This window comes from Eretmochelys imbricata, chromosome 9 (assembly GCF_965152235.1).
Source record: "Eretmochelys imbricata isolate rEreImb1 chromosome 9, rEreImb1.hap1, whole genome shotgun sequence".
In the NCBI taxonomy this organism is placed as follows: Eukaryota; Metazoa; Chordata; order Testudines; family Cheloniidae; genus Eretmochelys; species Eretmochelys imbricata.
This window is the reverse complement of record NC_135580.1, coordinates 85,169,833-85,197,371: the sequence shown is the minus strand read 5'-3', so window position 1 is coordinate 85,197,371 and position 27,539 is coordinate 85,169,833. Positions and strand designations below refer to the sequence as shown.

General features: G+C 42.2%; 1 protein-coding gene across 1 annotated transcript in view; it reads right to left on the bottom strand.

Moving 5' to 3' along the window:
- The window catches only part of COL4A6 (collagen type IV alpha 6 chain), a 120,989-nt gene extending 99,157 nt beyond the window's left edge, over positions 1-21,832 (bottom strand). The window contains exons 1-2 of the mRNA XM_077825567.1: positions 21,806-21,832; positions 20,796-20,879 (exon numbers count right to left, since the gene is read on the bottom strand). Coding sequence (XP_077681693.1) covers positions 20,796-20,879; positions 21,806-21,832 — 111 coding nt within the window. The remainder of the gene's footprint in view (positions 1-20,795; positions 20,880-21,805) is intronic.
- Between the last annotated feature and the right edge of the window lie 5,707 nt (positions 21,833-27,539).

Below are 27,539 nucleotides of genomic sequence, written 5' to 3'. Positions count from 1 at the left end.
GTGTAAATGAAAACAAGACCCAGACATGCCAAACAGACCTTATCAGATGTGAATTCAGTATTTCTCAAGCCCCTGTATTTGTGTTTACAGTAGTTATTTATTATTGTGTCCATTTAAATAAAGGAAATTAAATTAGATGTACCCTGAGGATGTTATTTCCTAAAATGAAACACATCCCGTTTCAACATCCCGTATACCATGACATGCAATTATTGCAAAGTGTTGTGAAAATCAAATGTGTTTTCACTTATAAATTGCACATTACTCCAGGTATTTAAATACTGTCCAGTCACTAATAATTGAAATAGGTGCACCTGTGCCGCTGCAGCTCTGGATCTTGGCATGTTGTGGAAAGTCACATGCTGTGCAAAGGCAGGGCCTCGTTTTCACACACTTCTAATACTACGGTAAGTTGTGCCTACAAATCATGGCCTGGGAGCTGCCTCTCCCAAAGGTCAGGAAAGGAACACGATTCATTCCCTCCCCAAAGAGCCTAGTTCACAAGGGAGTCTGTCCAGCGGGCATGCTCTAGGGATGGCACAGCTTGCTCCCTCCCATGCAGCTGGCCTAGGTGGATGGTGCAGGAGATGGGGGGGGACATTGGAACTATATCTCTGCCCACTTTGGGGCAACATATGCCCCTGGGGTGGATGGAGGAAGCAGTTCCTGCATCCTGGAGCTCAGGGGATGATATCCTGGCCTCACTGAAGTCAATGGCAAAACTCCCTTTGACATCTATGATTGGATATCTAGGATGTAACCCAGGGGGCCTAGGGCTTTAAATCTTACCCTTTTTTTCCCCCCACTGCAGCCTGAACAAGTTTGCTCTCAGTCAATTTCCATCTAGTGGCTCTTCCTGATGCTGCCTTGATGCTGTTAATTTGTGAAGGAGATGGCACTTTCCGGTGTCTTGCTGGGCCCAAGCAGGATGTCATCCCTTAGCGCCTCGGCCATGTATTTCTCCGGATGAACAGCTTCATTATTCTGCTTACTTTCTGACGGGGTGAAGAGTGTGGGGATTTTGACAGGCCATGTCAAAGTTATAGACAGGTGTCCTGACAACATCTCTGCATTGTCCCCCAGTCGGGAGCGAGAGATCTTGTGTGTATTGTGTTTAATACCCAGTTCACAACACTGCACCTGAAACTCACTGGTCAGACAGACTCACCCAGCTGGGTAAAATGCCTTTCCAGAGCCTAAGATGATATAGGCTGCAGGCTAAACTTAATCGAGTAAATGATAATGGGCATATAGCCTTGCAGTGCCCCACCTACCCAATTTGGTCACAGCTAACTGCCAGGACTGCATTGAATATTCAAGTCTGCATTCAGTAAAGGAGCCTAAGCTCGAGCACTCTCTGGGAATTTGCTTTCATTCAGGCATAGCCTCTTGCTGATATTATACACAGTACCCACATATTCACCTCTCAAACAAGTGTGGTAAAATCAGGGTACTTTTATCTTCTTTACGTTACATTCCTAGTCCAAGGACCATGAAAATGGTGGGAAATTCTCCCCTCCCACTTCCCACACCACTACCTTTTTGTGGCATACAGAAGGTCTAATTGGTGGAATACTGCTTGTCTGATTTTCTTCAAGCCTGCCACAAGGCTAACAAGAAAATGGCAGTCTGAGAAGGGATTCCTAACAGCCTAGAGAACAGATCACTTGGAGAGTCTGAGGGTCAAATCCTGGCCCCATTGCAGTCAATGGCAAACTCCCACTGACTTCAATAGGGCCAGGATTTCACCCTGAGTGTGTGGCCAAGAGCTGACAGGAGAGCTATGATAGTGCAGGGAGCAGTTACTGCAGACTTCATGGTGCAGTACCTGACTCCACAGTCACGGGCAGGACAGAAATGCTCAAAATAAAGCACCCAGATTAGCAAGATGAAGAAAGTCCTGCCTGCTTCCTTTCACCCAGTGCACAGAACAAAGCCATTCTAAGCACAACTATTATTCATCCAAATGCTCTCAGGATTTAAGACTCATTCCGGCTGATAAAAGGAAAGGAATGGCTGGAACAGATTAGTTCAGGTTTTAGTCATGAAGTTAGAAAAACAAATGAGGTTTAATGATTTCACTGCTTTGTAAAAGTTTGGAGATAATACTTAAGTCATTTATTGTTTCCAAGAGAAAATGTTAAATCTTAGGAACGTTTTCCTTTGAACGTCCCAGAAACACTGATCCAAAACTAAAAGAAGCCATTGGATGTTCTGTAAATGGGTTTTATAATGCTGTTGGATTTACAGCTCTTCTGCAGCTGGAGTTACATGGAAAATGACCACCTGGTGCACAAATATTCTGTACTACTCCCACAAACAGTCCATGCTACTTGGAGGATGTGGCCTAAATAATGAAAACAGGACAAGAAGCATTAGTGTTGGTTTTCTTTTTATATGTTCCTAAATTTGGAAAGAGGGATATTCCAGCATAATTTTGTTAGATTACTATCAGAGTTCTCTTATAAAAAGGTACACAGCATAATCAAAGTTCTTGATGTTTTTGTTTCTTCAGTCTGAAAGATTTGCTACAAAACCAGCTATTTTCCTGAAAACACATTTTTAAATAGGAGTAAGGAACATGAGTGTCTCATTACTTAATTAACATTTAAGATAATTATAAATTACCTTTAAATAAGTTCAGACAATTTACTTAGATTGCAACCACTTCAGGGCAGGGATGTTTTCTTACTATATGTTTGTACACCTCCTAGCACAGCTGAGCTCTGGCTCAGATCTCACCACACTACAAATAAATGAAACAACTAGGCATTCAGAATATTTGAAAAATATTTTACAGGTTATTCAAAATGAAGTGTCATATCTTTTAGAGCAATCTTTGTAGCATTCATATGAATAGAACACCAACCACAATCAATAGAATATCAAGGGGGAAAAAACTAAGTAAAATCAGTTTACAATTTGCTAGAAATCAGGCACTATTATCAATTTTTCAACAAATCATTTACTTTATTTCATACACATTTCCTGATAAATACTTATAAAATACATGAGCATCAATGTTTTCATTTTGCCAATGACTTTTAATTAAATGCCTTTCCTTTTAAAACTGGAAATCATGATAATCTAGAGCCAGGTTATAGAAATAATTCATCTAAAATGCAGGTGTGCTCTGAAAAATAACTGTAAAAATGTCACTGTTTTGCATAACAATATGTGCTCTCTGTGTATATTCAAAGGCAATCTTCTTGAATAGTATATATATTACTACTCAACAGTGTACAACCAGTACAGCTATGGGAGAGTGAGCTGAATTATATTCTCCCTCATACATCAATCGAATCAGTAGCTCAGTTCCACTTGTAGGGCCTTCAGTTACATCTGTGCAGCTTGACTGAAAAAGATAGCACCTGGATATCATGGGAGAAAGACAGATGTTGCTAGCCGAATAGGATTTGAACACAAATCTGAGAGATTCAACTTAAAAGTAGACTGCATTACATCAGCTGAGAAGATAACTTGAACCCCATAACCGTATCTCCCTTAGGATTTTAGACAGAGTGAAAGAAGAGTTTTAGAATACTGAGAATTTATCATATGTTGAGCCATCTATTAGAGATCCTTCTTTGATCATCATTAAAACAATTATAAGAAGCTTTAAAGAACAAACACAGACTTTTTTAAATACCCCTTCAAAGTTAAGTTTGTGTTTTGTATTTTGTTTTTTGTGGATTAAAACCAGACATTTAAAATTGCATGGCTTTTTTGTTTATTAGTTTTGGCAAGAGTCTGCTGTGTCTTAACAAATAAAAAAAGACAACAACTTTTCCAAACACACCAGATATTAATAGGCCACTTACATCCAGGCAACTTCACAGACATTTAAAACATTGTTCAAAAGTTAGAGTACAGGTTTTTCTTTTTTTTTTTTTTTCAGACCAAGTAATTAGATGACATACTTAACATGAAGGCTCTCAGCTAGGGAACAAGTTTGCCTGCTACAGTTTTCATCTTGACCCTTCAGGTTTGACTGAATTCCCCTCAGCCTTCAGAAGCAAAGGTGCCATCTGATCTGCTACACAGAAAAGCAGATGCTCTTATGTGTTTTCCAGAAAACTTGATGAGAAACGACTGATGAGTGGAAGTTCTGGTGCATGCTGAACACTAACTTGAAGAATCTATACAGCTTTCTTTGCACATGAAAAACAGAATGGGATACACTGAACAAGTTCCAGGAGAAAGCAACCCATTCAGATTGGTATGTGTATCTGTAATGTTATTCAAAAGTCAGCAATATAAAATACACTACCACAAAATGAAGGTAACATTGTTTTTAGGACAATCACATTTTCACAACTGTTTGGAAACAATTGCAATTAATAAAAGACAGGTTTCAGAGTAACAGCCGTGTTAGTCTGCATTCGCAAAAAGAAAAGGAGGGCTTGTGGCACCTTAGAGACTAACCAATTTATTTGAGCATAAGCTTTCGTGAGCTACAGCTCACTTCATCGGATGCAGTCTCTAAGGTGCCACAAGTACTCCTTTTCTTTTTAATAAAAGACAATAATGCTTAAATGCTTAATATTTCAAATCTATGTGGACCTCATGCTAACTGAAATGCCTAATGCAATGGCTTAGGAGAAGGAGATAAGCAAGAGTCTGCATCTGAAGAAGTGGGTTTTTTACCCACAAAAACTTAGGCCCAGCTAAATTTGTTAGTCTTTAAGGTGCCACTGGACTCCTCGTTGATTTTGTGGATACAGACTAACACGGCTACCCTTCTGAGATAAGCAAAGAAGCAAACTCTGTTTTTCCTCTTACTCCTTTCTTTGTGGGTGGAAAGAAACTGTTATTATAGATATCCTTGACTGGTTCTTCAATTGCTAAACTAAAAAGATACCCAGCGGATTCTGCTTTTTAAATTCTTGCATCTTAATTTCACATTTAGGGAAACTGCTAGTGGCATCTTTGGCTAACTCAAGCCTCCTGTGGCTCCTGGTGCAATTGGGATCTAAAAGCACCACCAGGTTGCCTACCTCCTTGATGAAGGGTAAGGATATACCCTCCACAGCGCAGTTAGGAACCATCCCTGCCAAACTTTAGATGCTTCCCCCAACCAAGTTGCATGATGTCCTCTTCTCTGGACTGAAGCTCGGCCATCTCTCTCTCACAGGTTCTCTTTCAACCTGGCACTGAGGAAGCACAGATCCTGAATTACTGAAGCTCCGTTGATTTGTAACACCACAGTCCCATCTGCCTCCTTGTCTCCCTCACAAGTCAAGCTGAAGGGGTGACAAATTATAGCCTGTGACAGAGTCAGGCCAGAGGGCTGCAAGAGCATGTGGGAAGGCAGATATGTTAGCCCTAGAATGTTAAAGGTCCCCTTCCATATAATCTGAGAAGGGGTTACCTCAGGTCAACTAGGAACACCTGGATCCAGTTAAGGGCTGCCTAAGACCTTTTAAAACTAGGAGGGAGGGAGAAAGAGACAAGCTGCTATCAGGCTAGTGGCAGCAGGGAAGTAAGCTTCTCCTGGAAGGGAGGCTGTGCTCCTTCCCATAGGGGAAGCAGACAAGCCTGAGTGCCTGCTAGGGGAAGGACTGACACCCTGGGGCAGACTACAGGGTGACACCCAGCCCCAGCAAGGAGGCAGGGGAAGGTATCACCCTTTGATTTTGTGTTTATGGGACTATTCCCCTTTTGTTTGGTGGAAGATCACCCCTAAGGCCTACCCAGGAAATACGGCCAAAGGAGCACAGAAGGGAGGAGGACAAATGCTGCCTACAGTGGGGTGGGGCTGATTTACCCCAGGCCCACTATTTCCAGAGTGGGAAGTGCTTGGTCTGGCGAGATGAAGGAGGTGCCTTGCCACACACCCTATAGAACTCTGCAAGAAACAGCCCTCAGGGCTACGTGATCCAAACAAGCTAAAACTTAACCAGAGATAGGATGGCATTTGTCCCCTCCACACATGGATCTATCCTCATGGGTACAGTCCAAATCCTTATGTACAGAAATGTCAGAAAGCCTTTTGCAGCTAGAAATACGTTTCCAAGTGATGGCAGTTCTGACGACAAAGCAGAAGAGGTCAGCTACAGCTGTTGATCATCTTAACCTTCACAACATCGGGTTACAGTGGATGAGAAGCTGGATATGAGTCAACAGTGTGCCCTTGTTGTCAAGAAGGCCAATGGCATTTTGGGATGTATAAGTAGGGGCATTGCCAGCAGATCGAGGTACGTGATCGTTCCCCTCTATTCGACACTGGTGAGGCCTCATCTGGAGTACTGTATCCAGTTTTGGGCCTCACACTACAAGAAGGATGTGGAAAAATTGGAAAGAGTCCAGCAGAGGGCAACAAAAATGATTAGGGGACTGGAAGACATGAGTTATGAGGAGAGGCTGAGGGAACTGGGGATGTTTAGTCTGCGGAAGAGAAGAATGAGGGGGGATTTGATAGCTGCTTTCAACTACCTGAAAGGGGGCTCCAAAGAGGATTGGTCTAGACTGTTCTCAGTGGTAGCAGATGACAGAACAAGGAGTAATGGTCTCAAGTTGCAGTGGGGGAGATTTAGGTTGGATATTAGGAAAAATTTTTTCACTAGGAGGGTGGTGAAACACTGGAATGCATTACCTAGGGAGGTGGTGGAATCTCCTTCCTTAGAAGTTTTTAAGGTCAGGCTTGACAAAGCCCTGGCTGGGATGATTTAATTGGGGATCGGTCCTGCTTTGAGCAGGGGGTTGGACTGGATGGCCTCCTGAGGTCCCTTCCAACCCTGATATTCTATGATCTATGGCATAGAATTTTAAATACTCTGTGTATCACAACTGATTAGATGCTGAATGGAATGACTGCCACTGGTGTCTAGCCTTTGCCTACTATTTTTTATCTGTCTCATGCCACCAGTAAATCACGGTAACTGTGAGGTTGATTTATGGGGATAACATGCTTGAGAGTCATATTGATGGCCATGAACAATAGAGGGTCATAATATCCTACTAAGGACTTGTCTATATGACCAGTTAGTGAGTGGCAAGCTGGGGAATAAATGTATAGTGCACTAGCATGCTACCAACTTGATAGCATCACAATCCATGGTGGGTCAATGACGCAGGACCACTGACTCTTCTGCCAGGAGTTATAGTGAGTTCTCGCTAGAAAACGGCGGTGGTGAAAGTCAGACCTATGGATAATGATAATTTTAGAAAAAGGTCCAAAAGGTCCTCTCAGATACACACTTAGTCAGAAACCAGCGGGCGCAGGCCAATGGTTGTCATGGTGGCCAGAAGATCCTAGAAAATCTAAAAGTGTCATCTGTATGGACACTAAAGTCATCTACGACTATAAGCATGGACAACTCCAGGATCAGACTGAATGAACCTTGGCCAGCTCATCTGATAAAAATAAGCAGAAGAATATCCATATAGAGGAGATCAGGTTGTACACTCAGATGATCTTCCAGCAGATCATCAACAATGAAAACAAATGCCTAAAATACACCTTTTATATCTATCAACCATATTGGGATCTCAAGACTTAAACTTTCCTCACTGATTTATCTTCCTGAAGTTACCTTTTTCAAAAATCAAAGGAGAATGCACGGGTATTTCCTTACTTTTTAAATCATATGTGATATTACCTCTGAAAAGGAGTCTTAACCTACAATTGCTCCCATGTTATTTCCCTTTTTGTTTTAGATTAAAATAAAATTGGGAAGCCATATCTAAATAGAGTCTCAGCTTCAGAATCATTATGAAAAGCACTGATGCATCAGGGTGCCATCCTGTTTCCCTGGAATCTGTGGCTCTATATTTGGGGATTATTTCTGCTTTGCCTCCAGGCTACTGCATTCTTTTTCAGAACGAGCCAGACTGACAACTAGCCAGAGGGACCCAAGCATTCTGGTTTGCGTCTAGCTAACTGGAACCAAAGCTTCTTTTTTACCACTTCAAACAAGAGATTTGCCCAATTAGCCATTTTCACTGTTAAGCTCCATCTGGGTGCAGTCTTGTCAACTGGAGAAAATCCTTCCTATCTGTTACTTTAATTAAGTTTGCCTTGTTGACACAATCTCTGCTGTTTTCCTGGGACATAGGTTGGCTCCTTACTCGACTCTTGGCCCATTTCCTTGCTGCTAGGCCTTGCTCACTGGCTCTTGCATCTGAGACTCTATTTGAGGACAAAGGCGGGCAAGGCTTACCATAACAACCAGCATTTGTACATCCTGTCTCATGACAATCTTTAAAAATTACCCCAGATGGTGCAAGTAGGGATAATAATGTATCCTTGTGATGGGGCAGAGAGGCCGCATGCTGGCAACGAGAGGTTTAATGAGAGCCCGTGGGCCCAGTTACACCTATAGCAAATATTAGGCACAGAGACAGTAATTAAAAGGAGGAAACCTAGCTCAGTTCGGGGCCATCCAGGAAAGACAGCAGAGCTCTGCTTCTCCTGAGAGAAGCTTGATTGCAGCCCAGTGCTGTGTTAGTTTGACAGCCTTATGAGGCCCTACTAGAAGGGACGAACAGACCATCTGAAGCACAGACTTTCTGAAGGCAAGCCTTGAAGAAAAGGGCAAGTTCCCTCCGAACGTTCATCAGATTATCCTGGTTTGAGCTGTGGTTTTCTGGTCCTGATTTCTGTTGGACCATAGCACCACAGAATGGGTAGATGCCTTGGTGGAAAGTCAAAGCACCAGTAATTTGGATCTCACAAGAAACAATGACCTACCAGTAGAGACCTGTGGCTGGATGAGTCATGTCCTGATGGGCCACAAGAAGGTGCTGCAGAGGCAACCTGGTCATGGGCCTCTATTCATTTTTAGAAACTTTACAGAGATGCATCCACAGGGGAACATATTGAAACAGGAAGTCCAAGACTGCAAGTAGTCAAAAGTGGGAAAAATAAGAAAACAGCATCTTGGAGCTGGAAGAAAGGGTTTTGATATAGAAAAAAAAATATTGTTGAGAGACGGTGAGCTCTTATCTTGCCTTGATGGCAATTATAGGAAGTGAAGAGTTAGTGTGTGAAGGAAGGAAAGGTGTAACCAGTGTCTTTGGCCAGGTTCAGGACAGTACATTGCTCCCTTGTTCGTCTTCCTGGAAAAAAGCCGAGCATTCTTGCTGTTTCTCAATGCACAGAAGGCTCCAAACTTCTCTTTGATCGCTTATGGGCGTAACACAAGAATCACTGGGAAATTATATGGCCTGTCTTAAGCGGAAGGTTGGACTCGATGATCGGAGTGGTCTATTCTGGCCTTACATTGCAATGCATTGGGCTCTATTTTGGCTGACCTTGATGACTGAATCACTTAAACATTTATTTATCCTTACCTGTGTTGGACTCCATTAACAAACAGATTTTCTTTTATCCATCTGAAAAGAAGGAGAGCTTCTCTGGGAGAAGTTTTATTTTTACAGAATGTAATTTTTTTGAAATTTCCCTGGCTGTTGGATAAGGCTGTTGGAAATTTCCCTGGCTGTTGGACGAACGACAAGAACTCTGATTCACTCTTTTCTCCCAATGTTAGGACCTTGTTAGATTCTTCCCCTTCCGCTGCACTAGAGAAAGATGAACTAGAAGTTGAAAGGCCATATCAACCCTGCTCTAGTCCTTCTTCAGCAGCAGTAAATAGTATTAAAAGTCAGAAAGAGACACCCAGAAGTGTCATAATGCATCTACTGCTTCATCCAATATCTTTGGATTTTCTTTCCCGCATTTAAAGAGCGGGGGGAATATGAAACCACACTGTTAAATTCTTTTATTGCCCACCCAGACAAAATATCCAAAACAAATAGTTGAGGGGAATTTTATTTCTCCAAGGATCAGGGATGTGTAGAGTGCTGTAACTACAGAGCCGGAACACAGGATGTGTAGGGCCACTCTTTTGCTGGCAAGGCTCCAAAGAAGCAGGGAGTAGACCCAAGCTTAGAGCAGCTGGTCTGGTTCTGATCCCCAGTCTACCTGGAGTCAGAACATTAAATCCTGATCCCCACTGACAATGGGAGTTAATGACTTCAATGAAGCCAGGATTTCACCCACAGTACCTACAGTAGGATGGGTACTCAGGAAATAATAGATAACAACAAAAACTTCTATGTTAGCCTGCCCATGCATGTGGCTTAAGGTGCCAGCACCAGTAAAATACAGAATATTGTCATTTAAAACATTAAAAATACCATCTGTGGATGAGAAGGATGGTGTTGTAGTTGCAGGACAAGACTGAGAGTAAGAGGATTTGGACTCTGTTTCTGACTGCCGCAGACTTGCTGTGTGGCCTTGGGCACGTTTTTTAAGCCTCAGTTTTCATAAGTGTCCACTAATCTGAGATGCCCCAATGGGGGGGGGGGGGAGAGCGGCAAATTCGAGACAACCAGGGCCTGGTTTCAGACCAAGCCGGAGAGGAAGGATGCATTGGTGACCCAGTGGATGGAGTGAGACTGTAATCTCTTCTCTTACCAATCAATCAACAACAAAAAAGGCATAAAGCATCCCTGCAGGGTGCAGAGAGGTGCTTTAAAAATGCTTAGCTAGCCAGAAAAGCCTCTGGAAACTGTAAGAGTCCTGGCCTATGCTATATCTAGCAGGAAGCATCAGTGCTTGAAGACGGACGGATACTTCATCACTGTGGATCTGTAGACCATGTGGAAGTGCTCTGTGGAGCACAGTTTGAGAACCATTGCTCTGGGGTATTTCAAAGGTAAACATTACAAAACATCTTCATTCAGGCCCCCACACCACTCCGTGAAGTGCCACATTAGCAGGCAGATTTTAAAAATGGTACGATTAACAGAGCTGAGCAGCTGTTGCCCCCACCATGCTGGTGCCACAACCTTGCCAGCCAATACCATTTTATTTTTAAACAGTTTCCTAATTCAGTATGTTCTGTAGTGTAGATGAGGCCTCATTTCACACACAACATGGCCCACATTTTATTTTAGTCAAGTCGCAAACACACCCAGAAACAGCAACAAAAGACCTCTTCATGGACCTCTTCAAAATAGTTTAGTGACTATTACAACTTCCAAGATGTCTAAGCAAGGCAAGATGAATGCCTGTCCCCTTGAGAAGTCTTGACAAATGTATTCAAGGTTTAGACAACAGATGTCATCTGTATGTATGTACTGGTTCAGTTTTGATACCCATCGTATATTATGTGGATACCTACTGCAATCTGAGTGTTGTTTAGTTAGCATGTACTCCAGTTCTGGTGAACGGCCAGGACTCAATGTATTTAACTGAGGTTCGGTCAAGGAGGGGAGAACAGGAAATGTACACTACTTGCTTAATGCCACATTTGGCAGAAGTCAACATTTTTGGAAATAATAAAAACTAAGTCTTGGCGGTTGTTAATAAAACAACATAGGCACGTAGTTTGTTTGATTTACTATTACCTCATTTTCACTCGAAATATTGCCAAAACCATGTTCAATAACAGTGAACAGATGGTCAAGATTTTTTTAAACTTTGAAGATAATCCTCTTCCCAAATAAAATGATGGCATTATAATTGTAATGTCTTCCCAGAGCGGAAACTGATCAAGCATCAAGCATCACTTACAATCACAGGCCAATATTTATTAACGCAATATTTATTAATGCTGAAAGTGCTGCATTACTATCAAAACTACTCAAAACATCAAGACAGCTTGAAAGGATTGTTATAGACGGTGTTTAGAGGGGAATGGACTGGGTGCTGCTGATTCTTTTCTCTCCAGTAGCATTCAAAAGCACATGTCAGATTGAGGCCCCATCATGCTAGGCACTATACAGAATAAGAGAGTAAGAGAGTCCCCGCTTACAGTTTAACTTCAGACAAGACAATCAGCTGGTGTAACAAGCAGGGTGGAGAAGGTGAGGAAGGGAGGACAAGGTGATTGGTGGTTACATGGGCTAGATACATGCACAATTTTCAAGTTTATGGCCTCTCTTGTAGATCTTGAGGGGGAATCTGAAGGTGGAGAAGATGGTTGCTTTGTGATTAGTTCCGGGAAGGTGTTATATGCGCAAGAACAAGCAAGGAAGAAAGCTGCCTCTTGTGCATGGGCCAAATGGACATCACTGGTGGAATAGACTGGAGGTGGGAAATGCAGTATGATATAGGAGGAGATATGTAGTGAGGAGCTAAACAGTAAGCACTAGATGCTTGTATTTGATACACAGAGGAGCTAGTGAAGGGATTCAAAGAGGTGATATGATCAGAATAACATGCCAAGAAAATGATCTTAGAATGGACCAGAGGGGGATGAGAAGGGGTCAGAAAGGCCAAAGAGGAGCAGGTTGAAGTAGTCAAGACAGAGGTGAAAGGGGCCTAGGCGAAAGTTTTAGCTAGACAGAGAAAACGCTGGTTCTTGGAGAAATGACAATACTTCAATACAACCCTGGATGTGTGGGGCTAGAGAGAGAGCTGAGTCAAAAATAACAACTGGCCTGGGAAAAGTGTTGCTGCCAAAAATTCCAAGAACAGAGAAGACAAGAGGACATGGTGAAAGCATGGGAGTTCAGTTCTGCCACGTTCAATGCAGATTGACAGTGAGACACCCATAAGGAAAAGTCCAGGAGAGATGCTGAGATTCGAGGGTAGAGGGAGGGAGACCAGTAAGGGATCAAATGTGTGAATCAGCAGCAAGATCATAGCTGAAGTCATGTAAGTGTGTAAGATCTCATAGAGAAAAGGTGTACAGAAAGAACAGAACAGAAACTTTTGTGACTCCTACCAAAACTGGGAGAGAAGAGGAGAACTCCTCACGATAATGAGACAATGAACAAATGATTAGGGAAGTGGGAGAAAAGTCAGGAGAGAACAGAGTTGAGAAAAATGAAGGAGGGAAAAGGGAGAGGCGGGCACATTGAATGTCAAAAGCCACTGAGATCTCACAGAGGAAGAAGATGAAATAGGGGCCCTGAGGTTTCGCCAAGAGGTGATTAGAGATTTTGGTAAGAGCAGCTTCAGTGGAGTCAAGGGGGGAAGCCAGACTGAAGAGGGCCTAGGATGGAACTGGAGAGAGGACCGTGGTTGTAGAAGCTTAGAGGTGAAATGAAGAAGGTACATTGGGCAACACTTAGAGAGGAGCTGGGGTCAGATTGTTGGGTTTTTGGTGATGGTGAAACTCAACTTGTATTTTAAGGAGAAGGAACTTGCTGAGAAGGGGTGGGCAAGTGGGAGGAAAAGATGTTAGGAGGCAGGTTATTTCCAACTTGCCCAAGAAGAACAATTCTATCTAGAAGCAAAAGGCATTTCATTTTCAATGTATCCTTGCTCCTTCCTGAACTCATATTAACTAGAGGACTTATTCCAAGGATCTGTATTATGAAATCAGTGTAATCTGCTGCTGTGCAGTGCCTCTCATTATCAAACTCGATCTAATAATGAGTAGTCACCACTAAAAAGTCAACATTTGTTCTAGGTTTATACACCAATGTATGTGAGAGAACATGGCTACTTCCTTTTTAGGGTGGTTGCGCTAAAATCTTTTAAGATAATGTTATCTCAGTATTTACAATTCTCTGGGGACGCCCTACGCGAAACATAGGGAATCCCTTGGGAACTGCAAATGTTGAGATAATGCTACTTAAAAGACTGCAAGTACTGAGGTAACATTATCTAGCCGTCCAAGGCAAAATTCAGAAAAAGCTCTGTTGTCTCAGCACATTTAAAAACAAACAAACAAAAAATCAGACTTTAAAATGTTTAAATTTAAAAATTAATTGGGGGGAAAAATAACACCATGACATTTGTCAATCAAATTTCAACCAACTATCCCAAGGGATGCTCCTCTGTGCCTTTAGTGAGTTGGGGATGCTAATCACAATATTAAGGTGAGCACAGGATCTTTGTTGCCAACATGACCTTAACCCTTGGTAAATAGCAGCGAGGTTACATCTTCCAAAAACGTGGCCTCCAGTTACTGTGTTCAGTCCAAATTTCTTGGAGATGTGTCTACCTCTTCTAACTATTTTGGCCTGCAGTGGTTGTATTCATTCATTGCCCATAGCTAATGTACCATGCATTTTCCATAGTTATTCTAAGTTTAGGGTGAAGCTGTGGAATCTCAGATATCTCTGTGTGGTAGATGCTGGCAAATGTATTTGAGTCAGAAGAGTGAGAGTCTTTACAGCATTAATGGTTTTATAATTGACAGGGCAGTTAGATAAATAACTTCATCTTATCTTAATGGGCTTGCATTTAATCAGGCAGAAGGGCTTTACAGAGCACATGATTTGCAACAGAAACATTTATTGACATGACTACAAATCACACGAATAATTAAAGATAATTAGTAACACCATGAACTAAAGTTTAGCTCTTTCAGTAAACCTTGGACTTAAAAGCTACATTAGATACACCATCGCTGTATTAATTTTGGGAGCTTTGGGTGTCATTTCAATTCTTTCCTTTCCAAAAATCTGACTCTTTCTAACAGAGACAGAGATGAAGCACACAGGACCAATATCAGTGGGAAGGCAACAAAATACACCAAGTGATGTTTAGAGAAAGCTGTATTATTGATATAAACTTCCAAGGTAAGTGAGCAGGCATCAGGAGATGGCACACGCTCCGCAAATACTACGGCTGGTAGTTTATCTTTGCAAGTGTTTAAAACTAGATGACAAAGTATAAAAAAATGAAAGCCAGCACCATCATACACAGATGCAAAACAAACTGTAGAGATGAAATGTTGCAGGCCTTCTACTGCTCAATGCATTTCCACCAGCTCACATGAGATGCATGTCTCGGCAATAACGCCATCAATATGGAATGAACTTTTCAAAAGCTCAAAAGTTAACCTTGACCTAAGCTCTGGATCAAACGCTGAAGAAAGGGGTTGGTGTGGGGGAGGATGAAAAATGTTATTTTAACACAGTAACTTCTGCTGACAGTGTTACGTACTGATAATGTTTTAGCTGCAGATCACTCACCAACATAATGGAGAACATGTATTAGAACTACTGTCTTTTCATTTCCCTAAATATGAAAATTTATTTTAATCTCTTTAAATCTGTTAATTTTAAAACTGATCTAGCCAAAGTCAGATTTTCTTGGTACCCTTTTCTTCATAAATTATATTTTCCTTTTTGTAGGGTTTGGTTAGTTATCCTTATTTTTTCTAGGCATCAGGATTTTCATTCATTCCCCTTTTTCCGTTACATTTCCATTCAATTTCATACGAGCTAGAGAGTTTTGCTTCATTAGTTGACATTCCTGAACATATTTTTAAAGGAGGATTGCTATAAAAATGCAAGGGGAGCTGGTTACCTAATTGTGCAAATCAGATCACACACAAGTACTGTGACTGTGTGTGTAATTACTACAAATTGCACTAATACCAGAGGGCAAGGAAATACAGGTGCACATTTGTACATGGACCTTACCCTGACCACTGTCATAAGCCTCCTTTTAAAAACTGAGTCTTTCTGTATTTATTTGATAGTTGCCATCTTAGCTGACATCAGGGATTGAACTCCAGACCTCGACACTTGAATCTACACAGCTTTACCTAAAGAGCTAGGTTCCCTAATTGGCAGCTGTCATATTCTCTATGGATTGAGCAGAAAGAGGAAATGTAATGAATACTGAACAGTGGGTTACTTTTATGCTGTTATTTATGTTTAATGTTAAACCTCTTGCACAAATCTTAATTTAGCATTTATTAACCAAGAGTAACTAAGTAAAATGAGCTGAGCTGATGTGTTTTGATTTTAAAACCAATATTGCCTAGAGGAACAAGAACAAACTCACAGAAATTCTTAGATTTATAGCAGAATTGTCCCTTACAATCTGTGCTAACTACTTATGCTAAACAATCAGTTCCACTTTGCATTTCGCTGAGACATTGGGAGTTCCCTTCCCAGGCCTGAAGAAGAGCTCTGTGTGGCTCATAAGCTTGTCTCTCTCACCAACAGAAGTTAGTCCAATAAAAGATATTACCCTCACCCACCTTGTCTCTCTAGGTTTATAATTGGCAGAATGAGGTTAATTTATAGAGCTGCCTTGGTTGTTTCAACATCTATGCATAATTGCCACACGATGTATTCCATCAGTACCAGGTACAGCAAGGGACAATGACTTGGCAAGCTTCCCCCACATTGTCTCACAATGCACCACAACTAAACTTTAAAAAAGGGACTATCTCTAAAGACTGGGCAGTTGTTGTGGTTGTGAAAAGCAAAAGACACAATTGTAGTCTAGTCTCCTTCTCTCTGTTCATTCTATCCTTGGCTTCTTTATCTGAAAGGCTAGCAAGGCTGCCAGTTGTGACATTGGTTTTCATGAAGATGACACTTCTCCACCAGGCATTGGGCTTGTGCAGAATGAATTGAGCTCCACTCAATCAACCTTCGTCAGATATAACAATTTCCAGGGTGGAAACCTCAATTCCCAAACTCAATAGGAGTTTTGCCACTGACTTCAATTTAACCAGCTCAGTATTTACCAGAGCTGGATTTGAATCAATGACTGAGATCAAGGGCTCTTCCACAACTGATCTCTCATCCTCTAGGTTTAAAAGTTAACAGGGTCTGAATTAAACCTCACTGAATAACGTAAAAAAGGGAAAACTGTCCCCAATCAACCAACCAGTCACCAGCACTTCCCAGAGTGAATGAAAAGCATAGGGACAGCTGGAGATACAGATGTGGTTTTGCACTAATACATAACATGACTTGTCACCTTGTTACTGGAATACTCAAGGTGGGCACTAGACAAATATTGCACTACACTGCCTTCTAAAAAATCTGGATTAGTCAGACAGGTGCTCTCTACAAAACCCATCTCCATAGCTGCTCCCTTAAAGATATGGACATCTGATGCTCTTAAAACTGAGAGAACAAGTATAATAGTCTCTAGCAAAAAATAAGAGCAGAGTTAACATTTTCAAAAATGCCTAAGTGACTTAGGAGCCTACATTACTGAAAGTCAGCGGGACTTGGGCATGTTGGAAATGTTAAAAAGCCAAGTGAGTTCTCAGGTCAGCAACGAAAACAGTCTAAAATCTCTGTGACATCTTAACAAGAGAGACACCAAGAGCTCGAACTGCAAGGCCAACAGTGTGGCAGCCAGTTCAAACATCAAGCTGAACACTGGGAATGTAAAGAGACAACAGGAGGATGCTCCACATTGCCCAAGGGTCAGAGCAATTTATGGGATATTCAATCCAAGGAGCAAGTCAGGCCTGTGCCTCACTGTCAAGATCTGATCATGCAAGATGCTAAGTGTGCTTAACTCTCACTGATCTCTGTAGGAGCTGAGCTCTCTAAGTACCCTGGAGGAGGCACTCAGCGCTTTGCAGGATCAGGCCACTGAATTAAAGAAAGAACTATAATTCCTATTGGACATTTGAAGAACACTAGTTTGTTCTTTCTCTTGTATCATCTGCTTTGGTTTATGAAGAAGGCTAGACTCTCTTTATTCCCATCCTCTCATTTCATGGAATATTGAGCACTTCCTTTAAAAACATGCTATATGGACAAACTGCAAGACAAGTCAACTGTTCCAGAAGGTACGCTTTACACTGAAACAAGCACAGTCCAACAAGGCTTACACGTGCTTTATGTACTACAGCATCACAAGCAACAAGTGCCAGGAAAATGGCTTATTTCTTAGCCTTTGTGTTCTATTTATTGTTCACAATAGATAATGCAAAAGATTTGCTTTAATAACTAAAAATTCTTCAGGCTTCTCAAGGACTTTCATCCACTTTGGTGACCTCAAATAATTAAATGCTTGGAATGCTCATTGAACTCTTTTTATACTCAGTTTACTGGGGTGCAGTGTAGTGAGAAACACAAAGGTGAGTGCTGTGTTTTGCAAAGGTGCTGACCAATGCAGCACACACTGCAATCAATGGCTGAGATCATATCATGAATGACTTGTTCAAGGCTACACAGTGAGTCAGTGGCAAAGTGGAAATAAAACCAGCCTCCTGCTCTACCCTTTAAAAATACTTCCCACCCTCCAAGCGAAGTTCTGAATAATAAACATCCATAGCACATGGAGTAACAGTGAAACATTCAAGAACTCAGGATATACTTAAGCACATGCATAAATCCATCTCAAGAATGTGCTTAAATTTAATCTTGAATAAGGGTGTGTTCCTGAATTGAGGCTAAGAAACAGATTCAGCCTCATTAAGTTAACAGGCGAGTGATGTCCTGAATTTCCCTACCATGCACAGTTGACACTTGGAATAAATAATAATGCTGAGATTTTTTTTTCTGAAAGGTGATTTTTTTCCATAGTGAAATAACTCATCTCTAACTTGCTAGTATTAAAAACTCTTTTTACAGCTGCTAGTGACTTAATTTATTATTGCAGATCCAAGGAGGCAGATCTTAGCTGTAAAATACACATTACTCTACCATTCAAGGGCTTGCTTCAAAAATATAAAAGGAAGGAGATACAGGCCACAGAGCTTTTGTAGATTGCAGCTTCTGTTATTCTCATTGGGAGATGCACATCAGGAAGTGATTACACTCAGTGCAGACTATACTGTATACCTGTCATGTAAATATATTTTTGTTAGCAAAAAATCCAGCTAGGAATTTGGAGAACTGAACTTTATTGTTCTTTCTGCAAATTTTGTTATGAAATTATATCCATGAAACAAATCGGTTGGGAAAAATCAGTAACATGACTGGGCTTTTTCTACATGATGTAGTAAAGATCTGCCATATGGCGGTGCAGGCAGGGGAAAGGAACATGTTCTTTCAGCAAAAATAATTTGCTTGATTACTGATATCCAGGAAGTAATGTAGATACTCAGTGATACTTCCAGAGATAATGAGATCTTCCAGATTAATTCCCTCAATGCACCAGCAGAACTCTCTCCTAATTCCATTTCCTTCACTAAAATACGTCATGTTATCATTTATTTTGCCTTCTCCTGAATACAATGCAAAAGAGCACATATGCCAAAAAAAGGAGTGCTTGGGAAAAAATTAAAATAATAATTTAATAAAAGGTGAAGCCAAGCAGCTTCCCCTCATCCCGAGTCACACAACAACCAACCACAATCAGACCAAGCTGATAGCCCTCTCCCATTCAAACAGCCAACACAAAACCAGGAGAAATTTGGCAGTTCCTTATTAGTGTTGCTTTGAGATTTGGGGTTTGAACAACCCACAAAACTAGGGTTGCCAACTTTCTACTGGCAGAAAACCAAACATCCTTGCCCCGCCCCCTGTCCTGCCCCTTCTCTGAGGCCCCACCCCTGCCCCACCCCTTCTCTGAGTCCCCGGTCTCACTCACTCCATCCCCCCTCCCTCTGTCACTCGCTCTCCCCACCCTCACTCACTTGCTCATTTTCACCAGGCTGAGGCAGGGGGTTGGGGTGTGGGAGCAGGTGAGAGCTCTGGCTGGGGATGCCAGGGTGGGGCTCCAGGGTGGGGCCAGAAATGAGGAGTTCAGGAAGCAGGAGGGGGCTCCGGGCTAATGCAGTGGGTTGGGATGCGGGAGGGGGTGAGGGGTCTGGAGTGGGGCCAGGGATAAGGGTTTGGGGTACAGGAGTGGGCTCCAGGCTGAGGTGTTTGGAGTGCAAGAGGGGGCTCCAGGCAAGGGCAGGGTGTGGGGAGCGGGGGTGGGGGGGGCGAGGGCTCTGCTGGAGGTGCAGATTCTGGGGTGGGGCTGGGGATGAGGGGTTTGGGGTGTAGGAGGTGGCTCTGGGCTGGGACCAAGGGGGTCCAGAGGATGGTAGGGGGATCAGGGCTGGAGCAAGGAGTTGCGGCACTGGGGGCATGAGGGCTCCGACTCGAGATGTGGGCTCTGGGATGGGGGTGGGTATGAGGGGTTTGGGGTGTAGGAAGAGGCTCTGGGCTGGGACTTCGGGGTTCAGAGGGCGGGAGGGGGATCAGGGCTGGGGCAGGGGGTTGGGGCATGGGAGGGGTGCAGGCTCTGGGTGGCGCTCACTTCAAGTAGCTCCCGGAAGCAGCTGCATGTCCCCCCTCTGGCTCCTATGCGGAGGCATGACCATGTGGAGCTGCACGCTGCCCTGTCTGCAGGTGCCACCCATGCAGCTCCCATTGGCCGTGGTTCCCAGCCAATGGGAGCTGCAGAGCCAGCGCTTGGGGTGGGGGTAGCACGCGGAGCCCTCTGGCTGCCCCTACGTGTAGGAGCCAGAGGGGGGACATGCCACTGCTTCCAGGAGCCATGTGGAGCCAAGGCAGTTAGGGAGCCTGCCTTAGCCCCGCTGTGCTGTTGACCAGACTTTTAACGGCTCGGTCAGCACTGCCAGGGTCCCTTTTTGACTGGGCATTCCTGTTGAAAACCGGACAACTGGCAACCCTACCCAAAACTCAGAGGGGGCTAAATCTAAACCAATATATATATATATATATACACACACACATATATATATTTGCAAGAGCCCATGTGAAAGAAAAATGCAAAAATACATTCAGCATTACTCCCACCCCACAATAAAATTGTCCAGGCAAAGACCAGAACCAAATCTGTCATTCACAACCCTGTAGAAGCATTTGAGTATAGACTGCAAAAGTTTGTTATGGGAGCCAACTTGATTTGATTATTTAATATTTTGTAATTGTCTTTCTAGCTTATGTATGTAAAAGCTACTTGACTTTTTAAATCAGCCCTTAGATGACATAATGAAATGACTGGTTCCATTAAAGCCTTGTTGCAGAACTAATGAACCTCAACTTTCATAATAGTTTTCAAAAACCTGGCCAGGGCCAGTTTGGATGCAGCTGGTCTGCATCACTTCCCTTGTCTCATGAAGTCATTAGATGGAGGCTTAAGCATATTAACTTTGTTTTTTTTAAAAGAGGAGATAAGAGATGCAAGGACTGTTTTTCTTCAGCTAGCAAAAGAGCCAACATACCCGAGCACCTTTCTCTGGAAAACATTTGCAGCCCGCGCTGCAATCTCGACCCCCACATGGTCCGTTATAGGATTTCTTCCCACCCTGTAAAAGAAAAAGAGGAAAAATTGAGTAACCAGACCCTTCTCGGCATCTGAGATCCTTCGCAGTCAAAATGCTGTAATTAAGAGCTGGTTCATTTCATTTCATTTCGATGATCTACATTAGTCATGCGGATTTGTTTGACATTAACTAGACAGGCTAACTAACTTGTACCTTTTAAGCAACTGGCTCATTTTCAGAAACTCTGATCATCTCAACAGGAGAAAATGTCTTTAAAACTGTTAGAGGAAAGACAGATTTATAAGCTGGGCCTGATCATGCAAGGTGTTGAGTGCTCTCTAGGCCTTTCGAGTGTCACTGGCGTTGAGGCTGCCTTGGGATAATAAACACCCTACTAGTTTAGGATCACTCTTTGGAACTAAAGCTGTAGCTGATCCAACCTCCCATATCCAAATCCCACAGACCTGGAGACAGTTTTGACCAGACATCCCCAGATTTTTCCTCTTGCACACCCCCTTGCCAGTAGCAGAATGTGGCCGTGCTCCCCTGGCCTGGGAGTGGAGTTGTGGCTGGGCTGGGGGCCGGAGCCAGCAGCCAAGAGTGAGGGCCAGGAGCCAAGAGCAGGGGCTTGGGGCAGGAGCACAGCTGTGGCCAGGGGCAGAACAGGACTGGGGACAGAGTGGGGCCAGGGGCGCTCCCTCCCAGCCCCCTCATGGGGGCTGGGACAGGGCCCACCATGCCCCCCAGACATTCCTTTGCACCCTCTTAGGGGGGCACACCCCACAGTTTGGGGATCTCTGGTTTAGACCCAGATCTGACCTTTGTGGCTTATGCCCATCTCTATTTGTAACTAGTCTCAGTCTGTGAGCTAAGCACATTTTTAATAGCAGGGGGGAAAAAAAACCTTAGTACAGAACAGACATAATAGTGTAAGGAGGAGAGTAAGAAATGTAACAGTTTGAATGTACTTGAAAACCTGGGTCAGCAAATGGCATAGTACGTGAACTGGATTTAGAGACAGAGCTGACTGAATACCAGCTCCAATCAAAGAGCAGATCTCCCTCTGATTACGTAACTTGGAATTTTCTTGTTACATTTCCAAATAGCTATATATCACTGTAAAATTTCATCTATTATGTTTGTAGCAATGGAGAAATGCAGTTTTCAAAGAATAAGTTACACAACAGTTAAATATGCCATTTGCCCTTCTAGTGACTAGTCCACACAGGATAAAAAGCCTGCTATAGATTCTTGCTCCTGATACTCCTTTAGCTCGAGTGATAGAGGTCCATTTTTAAACCCTTCTTAAAGTCCCTAATCTTACAACATGCACATCACAATCTCGAGTGTATAAGTAAAGATTTGCAGAATGTGTCCCTAAGAACAAAGAACGGACAACTGGGTGGCTCGTGTCAATGCAGGGCAGAGATAAGACTATATCGGTACCCTAAGTATGCATTTCCAAACCATAATGTGTTTGGATTGTTTATTTTGGGGATAACTACAACATTTTTGTAAGTTTTTTTTTATCCCAGGCTCTTGATGTGAACTTTCCTAGTTTAATGTAGTGTTTTGCTTTTGTTTGTGTTTTTGGGGTGTGCCCACTGTCTGAGAATTAACTAAATTAGTTTAGTGAGACTCAACAACCCTTTTCCCTCTGAAGGTTCTCCGTCCATCTCAGGGTTGAAGCACATTGCTGGATCGTTGCAGGAGAGGCTTGCAACGCCACTGACAATGCTGTCCCAGTAATAGGACGAAAACGAGCACTTCATGGCTCTCAATCTAGTACCTTCAGGAGCACTATATTCATTCCATTCACAAAGAAAAGGGTTTTTTTTCCCCAATTTAAAAATCAAAACAAAACCTCCTTTCTCTGATGGATGTGCTCAAGTGAATGATGCAAAGGGCAGTCTCCAGGTTTTGAAGTGCTGAATGAAATAACAGCTTCATCCCCAGATGACCAAGATATGTACGAGACAAGCCCAGGCTAGAGTCAAACATTTCCCTACTAAATGCATTCTTGGAAAATATTTCTGAAGCCTTCAAACTTTCTTAACATCTGGAGCATAAGGAAGGAGAAGAGAAAAGGTCACACAAGTAAGCTTCTCACTGCATCTTAAAGAATCCTCATTACAAAGGCTTTCTCAAAGCAAAATGTTGCCAGAGAGGGCAACAGTATCAAGTCCAATACGAGGGTGATGTAATGCATTTTTCACTGAAGACTATTTTAAAATAATAAAACTGTATTCATTTGTTAAAACGTTGATGATCGCATAGTTACTTGAGCAAGCTACTTCTTCTACAGGGTGGAGTGAGCCTATATTACCAAAGAGCTTTAATAGCCAGTTACATGTTTTCTTGCCCTGGAGGTATGTTGCCTTGTACCGCAAATCAGTCATGACTGGGTCCATGCAATTGTAGGTGGCACCAATTCTAAGTGGCTGTCCTGTTTTAGGGCCACTTCCTGCAAAGTTCTTGCACTGCCCACGGATGTCCTAAATGTAGTAGGACATAAGGCCTCTAGGATCCTAGCAGCAGAAAGAAAGAAAGATGACAAGCCATAAGATAGCCAGCACAGGAGGAATCCTGATCGAGTTAGGAGACTGGGGCTGGGAAACAAAGGTCAGTTTACAACAGCCAGGAAAATGCAGAAAAAGAGAGAATCTCTTTGCAAGTCAACGGGATGCACTCCCATTAGGCAGCAACAGCCTTGTGCACCTATCTGCATGCTGCAAGGACATAGAGGAACCAGATATATCCAAGTTTTCATCCATTTCAGCCTTAGTTTTTGTGATTGTTTAGCTTCTGTTCCACCCTTTGCATGTCTAGTCCTTGCCCCAGTAGCCCTGTGAGCAAGCATGCACTTCCTGAGGTCCCATCTACTTAACGTTTTAGTTTTTCTCCCAGGTGTAAGTTATGCAAGAGAAGTCTTTTTTCATCATAGGCGGCATGGACTCTTATCTAGTCCAAACTGCAGGTGATTAGACTAGACAGGCCAATTATTCTTTCCTAATTTTGTGTGTTTTTCCAAGTAACTTTATTTAGCATATGAACCTGCATAAGGCCCTAATCCAACTCCCAATGAAGTCAATAGAAATCTTTCCACTGACTTCAGTGTGAGCTGGATCAAGCTGTAATTGAGGTGTATTGAATACAAATATTAACCAGAAAAATTGGTCTGTGTTTCATGTAAAATGGCATGTTTGTACTGTATTTCTAAGTTTCCTATCCTGGCAGGAGGGGTCGTTCTACACACTTGCGAATGAAAGAATCTGAGAAGGGAAAGAAAGCAAACCAAAACTAGTTGGCTATGGACCAGGTGTTACATGTCACAAGTACTTTATTTAGGAGAAGTAGCTGACATCAGACACTCCCAGGCTGCTTAAATAGCAAATGGCCATGCACATAATATTTATGTGTATAACTTTAAAGGTCTGTATTTAACTTTTTAGAATGCATCCATCACTTCTGAAACAAATCATTCATCCATTTTTCACTAAAAAGGGGGGGGGGGAACCCCTAATGTACAAATGTAAGGCTCATTTAAATATTTATAGATGGCAGTTTGAATATGTAAGCATGGGCACTCCAGGCTCCGCATGTGTGTCTGTATGTGTTTATATTCAAGGAAAAGATCTTTCCAACTGTTCTGCAATATTAAATTTCAGAGTCTGAAACTGACAAGGACTACTATGAGGGAAACAATACAAGGGCTAAAGAAAGAAGGGTCCTGAACATAGTGGGAAGTACTGTAGATTATAATAATATTGAGTTAAGCTATTTGAATATCAATTATCAGAAGCAGTTAGTTTTTTTAAAAATAGTGTAAATGTTTATTTTTCCATAAAGAATAAAACACATAAAAATTAAAAATGGGCCAGATTCAGACTTCATTTATACTATACCCATTTAAATCTGCAGTAACTCTTTTATTGATTCCAGCTGAGTTACTCTAGATTTGCACCAGTGTAGCTGAGATCACAATCTGGCCCATAATATAGAGAGAACATGTCGTTTATTTAGGATATGTCTATGAAAGTGAATAATTATTTTAAAAGCCATTCAAAAAACAAATGCTTCTGTAAAAACATAACATTCCTCCTGTTTTTGGTATATATCCATCAAGCGTGTATGTATAATTGATTTAGTCATAAAGAATCTGATCCAAATGGAAATCTTTCCATTGACTTCAATGTGCTCTGGAGCAGGTCCAAAGAAAATAAAGGAATATAACAGCTGGGATGCCACAAAATATGCCATAGGACATAGTTCTTGTGCAGCCTCACCAAGGGATTGTAAAAAAAAAAATACACAATTATTACATCACCTGCAAAACCAAAAAAAAAAAAAAAAAATTATAGCTACAACATGAGGGAAAAACCCAGCAAATTCAAGAAGTCATTTCCCCATAGTATGTGGGTTCTCAGCATGGGGTGTGCGTCAAAGACAGGTTTCAGGGAGTTGCAACCACTTTCCTTTTCTTTATGGGAGGGCTGTCCCATGTTTTTCAGTTGTAACATAGCATCATGGTATGGGAAAGGCTGAGAACCACTGACAAAGGATCAAGACTTCTATCAACCAAGAAAAAGGACACTACACCTCAACTGAGGCCAAATGTCCGCAGAGAATACAGATGAAGAACCAGCAGTGGAAGAGGCTAAACCAATGCAAGGCCTACTATAAACACCAGTCTATTAGAGAATCAGTGGTGGTAATGGACTGTAAATTGGTAGCCTTCTACCAAATTGGAAATGTGGGGAAGCAAAATGGGAGGGTGTGAGGTGCTACAAGACTAGAACACCTCTGTTCATAACAGGACATGAATCTCTGGTAAGAAAAAAAACCTAGAGGATGGAGAGAACCTAAGCTCTGGTCTACACTGCGGGGGGAATATCAATCTAAGTTATGCAACTTCAGCTACGTGAATAATGTAGCTGAAGTCAATGTATTTAGATTGACTTACTGTGGTGTCTCCACCATGGTGAGTCGATAGCTGCCGCTCCCCTGTCAACTCTGCCTGTGCCTCTCACGGCGCTGGAGTACAGGAGTCGATGGGAGAGCGCTCGGGGGTCAATTTATCGCTTCTAGACTAGATGCGATAAATCGATCCCCGCTGGATCAATCGCTGCCTGCCGATCCGGCGGGTAGTGAAGACATACCCTTAACTATGGCTCAATACTAAGGCTGGCAGGATTCACCAGAAGAGAAGTAGTGAGCATGAACTGTTTTCCCCTCCAAGACTTATTTCCCACACTGCCAAACTGCAAAGAAGCTGAACGGATTAGGAGAGCTAAGGTTTCACATGGCCCAAAACAGAACTTTGAGGAGAAACTCCACAACCTAGTAATTATATTCCTGAGTTTGCAGGAAATGGATTGCAATAAAAACTTCTGGAACCTGCAGGGCAGCATATTTTCCAGATAGCTTGGGGGTCTCACTATTTATTGCTGATTACTAATTAGAATGTTAAATGTACAGTACAAGACATTCCAATAGCCTGGTATTTCACAGTAGAAAAACCTAGCTAGATTAGATAGATATACTGTATACCTAAATGTTTAACTATTTGCCATGTTAGCAACTTAAGGCTACTATGAAAACCTTAGTTTTTCTCATCTCCTAACTTTTAAGTATTTAACATTTAAATTTCATATTTATAAAAATATAAATAGTTCATTTCTTCCATTGTTGTATTAACATAGTTCTAAGTATTATATTTATACATATATGTGTTTGATCCTCATCCTAAGAACCCTTGCCCATATGATATATGCCATTCTTCATTTAACTAGTTGCACTGAAGTCAATGCGCCAGATTCTACTCTGTTACATTGATGTAAATCCAGAATAAGCCCACTGACATGAATGGAGATCTTCAGGTTAAAATCCATAAAACTGTGGATCATTGTTATTATTTATTATCTGTGTTGCAGTAACACCTAGGGGCCCCAGATCTGGACTAGGACCCGGCTGTGCTTGCTGCTGTACAAACACAGAATAAAAACACAGTCTCCGCCACAAATAGTTTACAATCTAGTAGCGGACAAGAGATGTGGCAAGCTATTCACATTGCTCAGAAAGGGTATAAGTGATCCAGTTAAAATATTGCTTTGTCATATGCCAAGCAGATGCATATGATTGTCAAAAGCCAGAAGTAAATTGATAGTCTTGCCAATCCAGCTTTCTGTAGAAACAGTTGCCAGGATTTGCTGGCATCAAAATAGCCAAACAAGTGGGAATAAAATTACGTTTGTGAGCAAAATCATCAATTAAATTACAGTGCAAACAGAAATTAATTCCGTGAAGGATTCCACATTGCCTGAACTCATTTCAACTTTCCTTCTGGGAGAGTCAAGAGGGGAGTCCTAGCTTGTCCTGACTGCTCAGTTCTTTTTAAAGGACTCCAACTCCACCTTTTGAGGCAAGTGCCTGCCATCTGCTGGGCTCCAGCCAAGACCTGAAACAAAATCCAACCAATTCTACAGAAAAACACACAGGGGAGACGCCCTGGCTCCACTGAAGTCAGCAGCAAAACTCTCATTGAATTCAGTGGCACCAGGATTTCACATAGAAGGGGGGGAATATCTTTGAGGTCTCTGTTTTCAAAATCAATACGTTTCTCCTGCAACTTGCTGAATATTTGTAAACTATAAGCCAGTGTCAAATTGTGCTGAGCATGACAATTTTTCCCCACTGGATCTA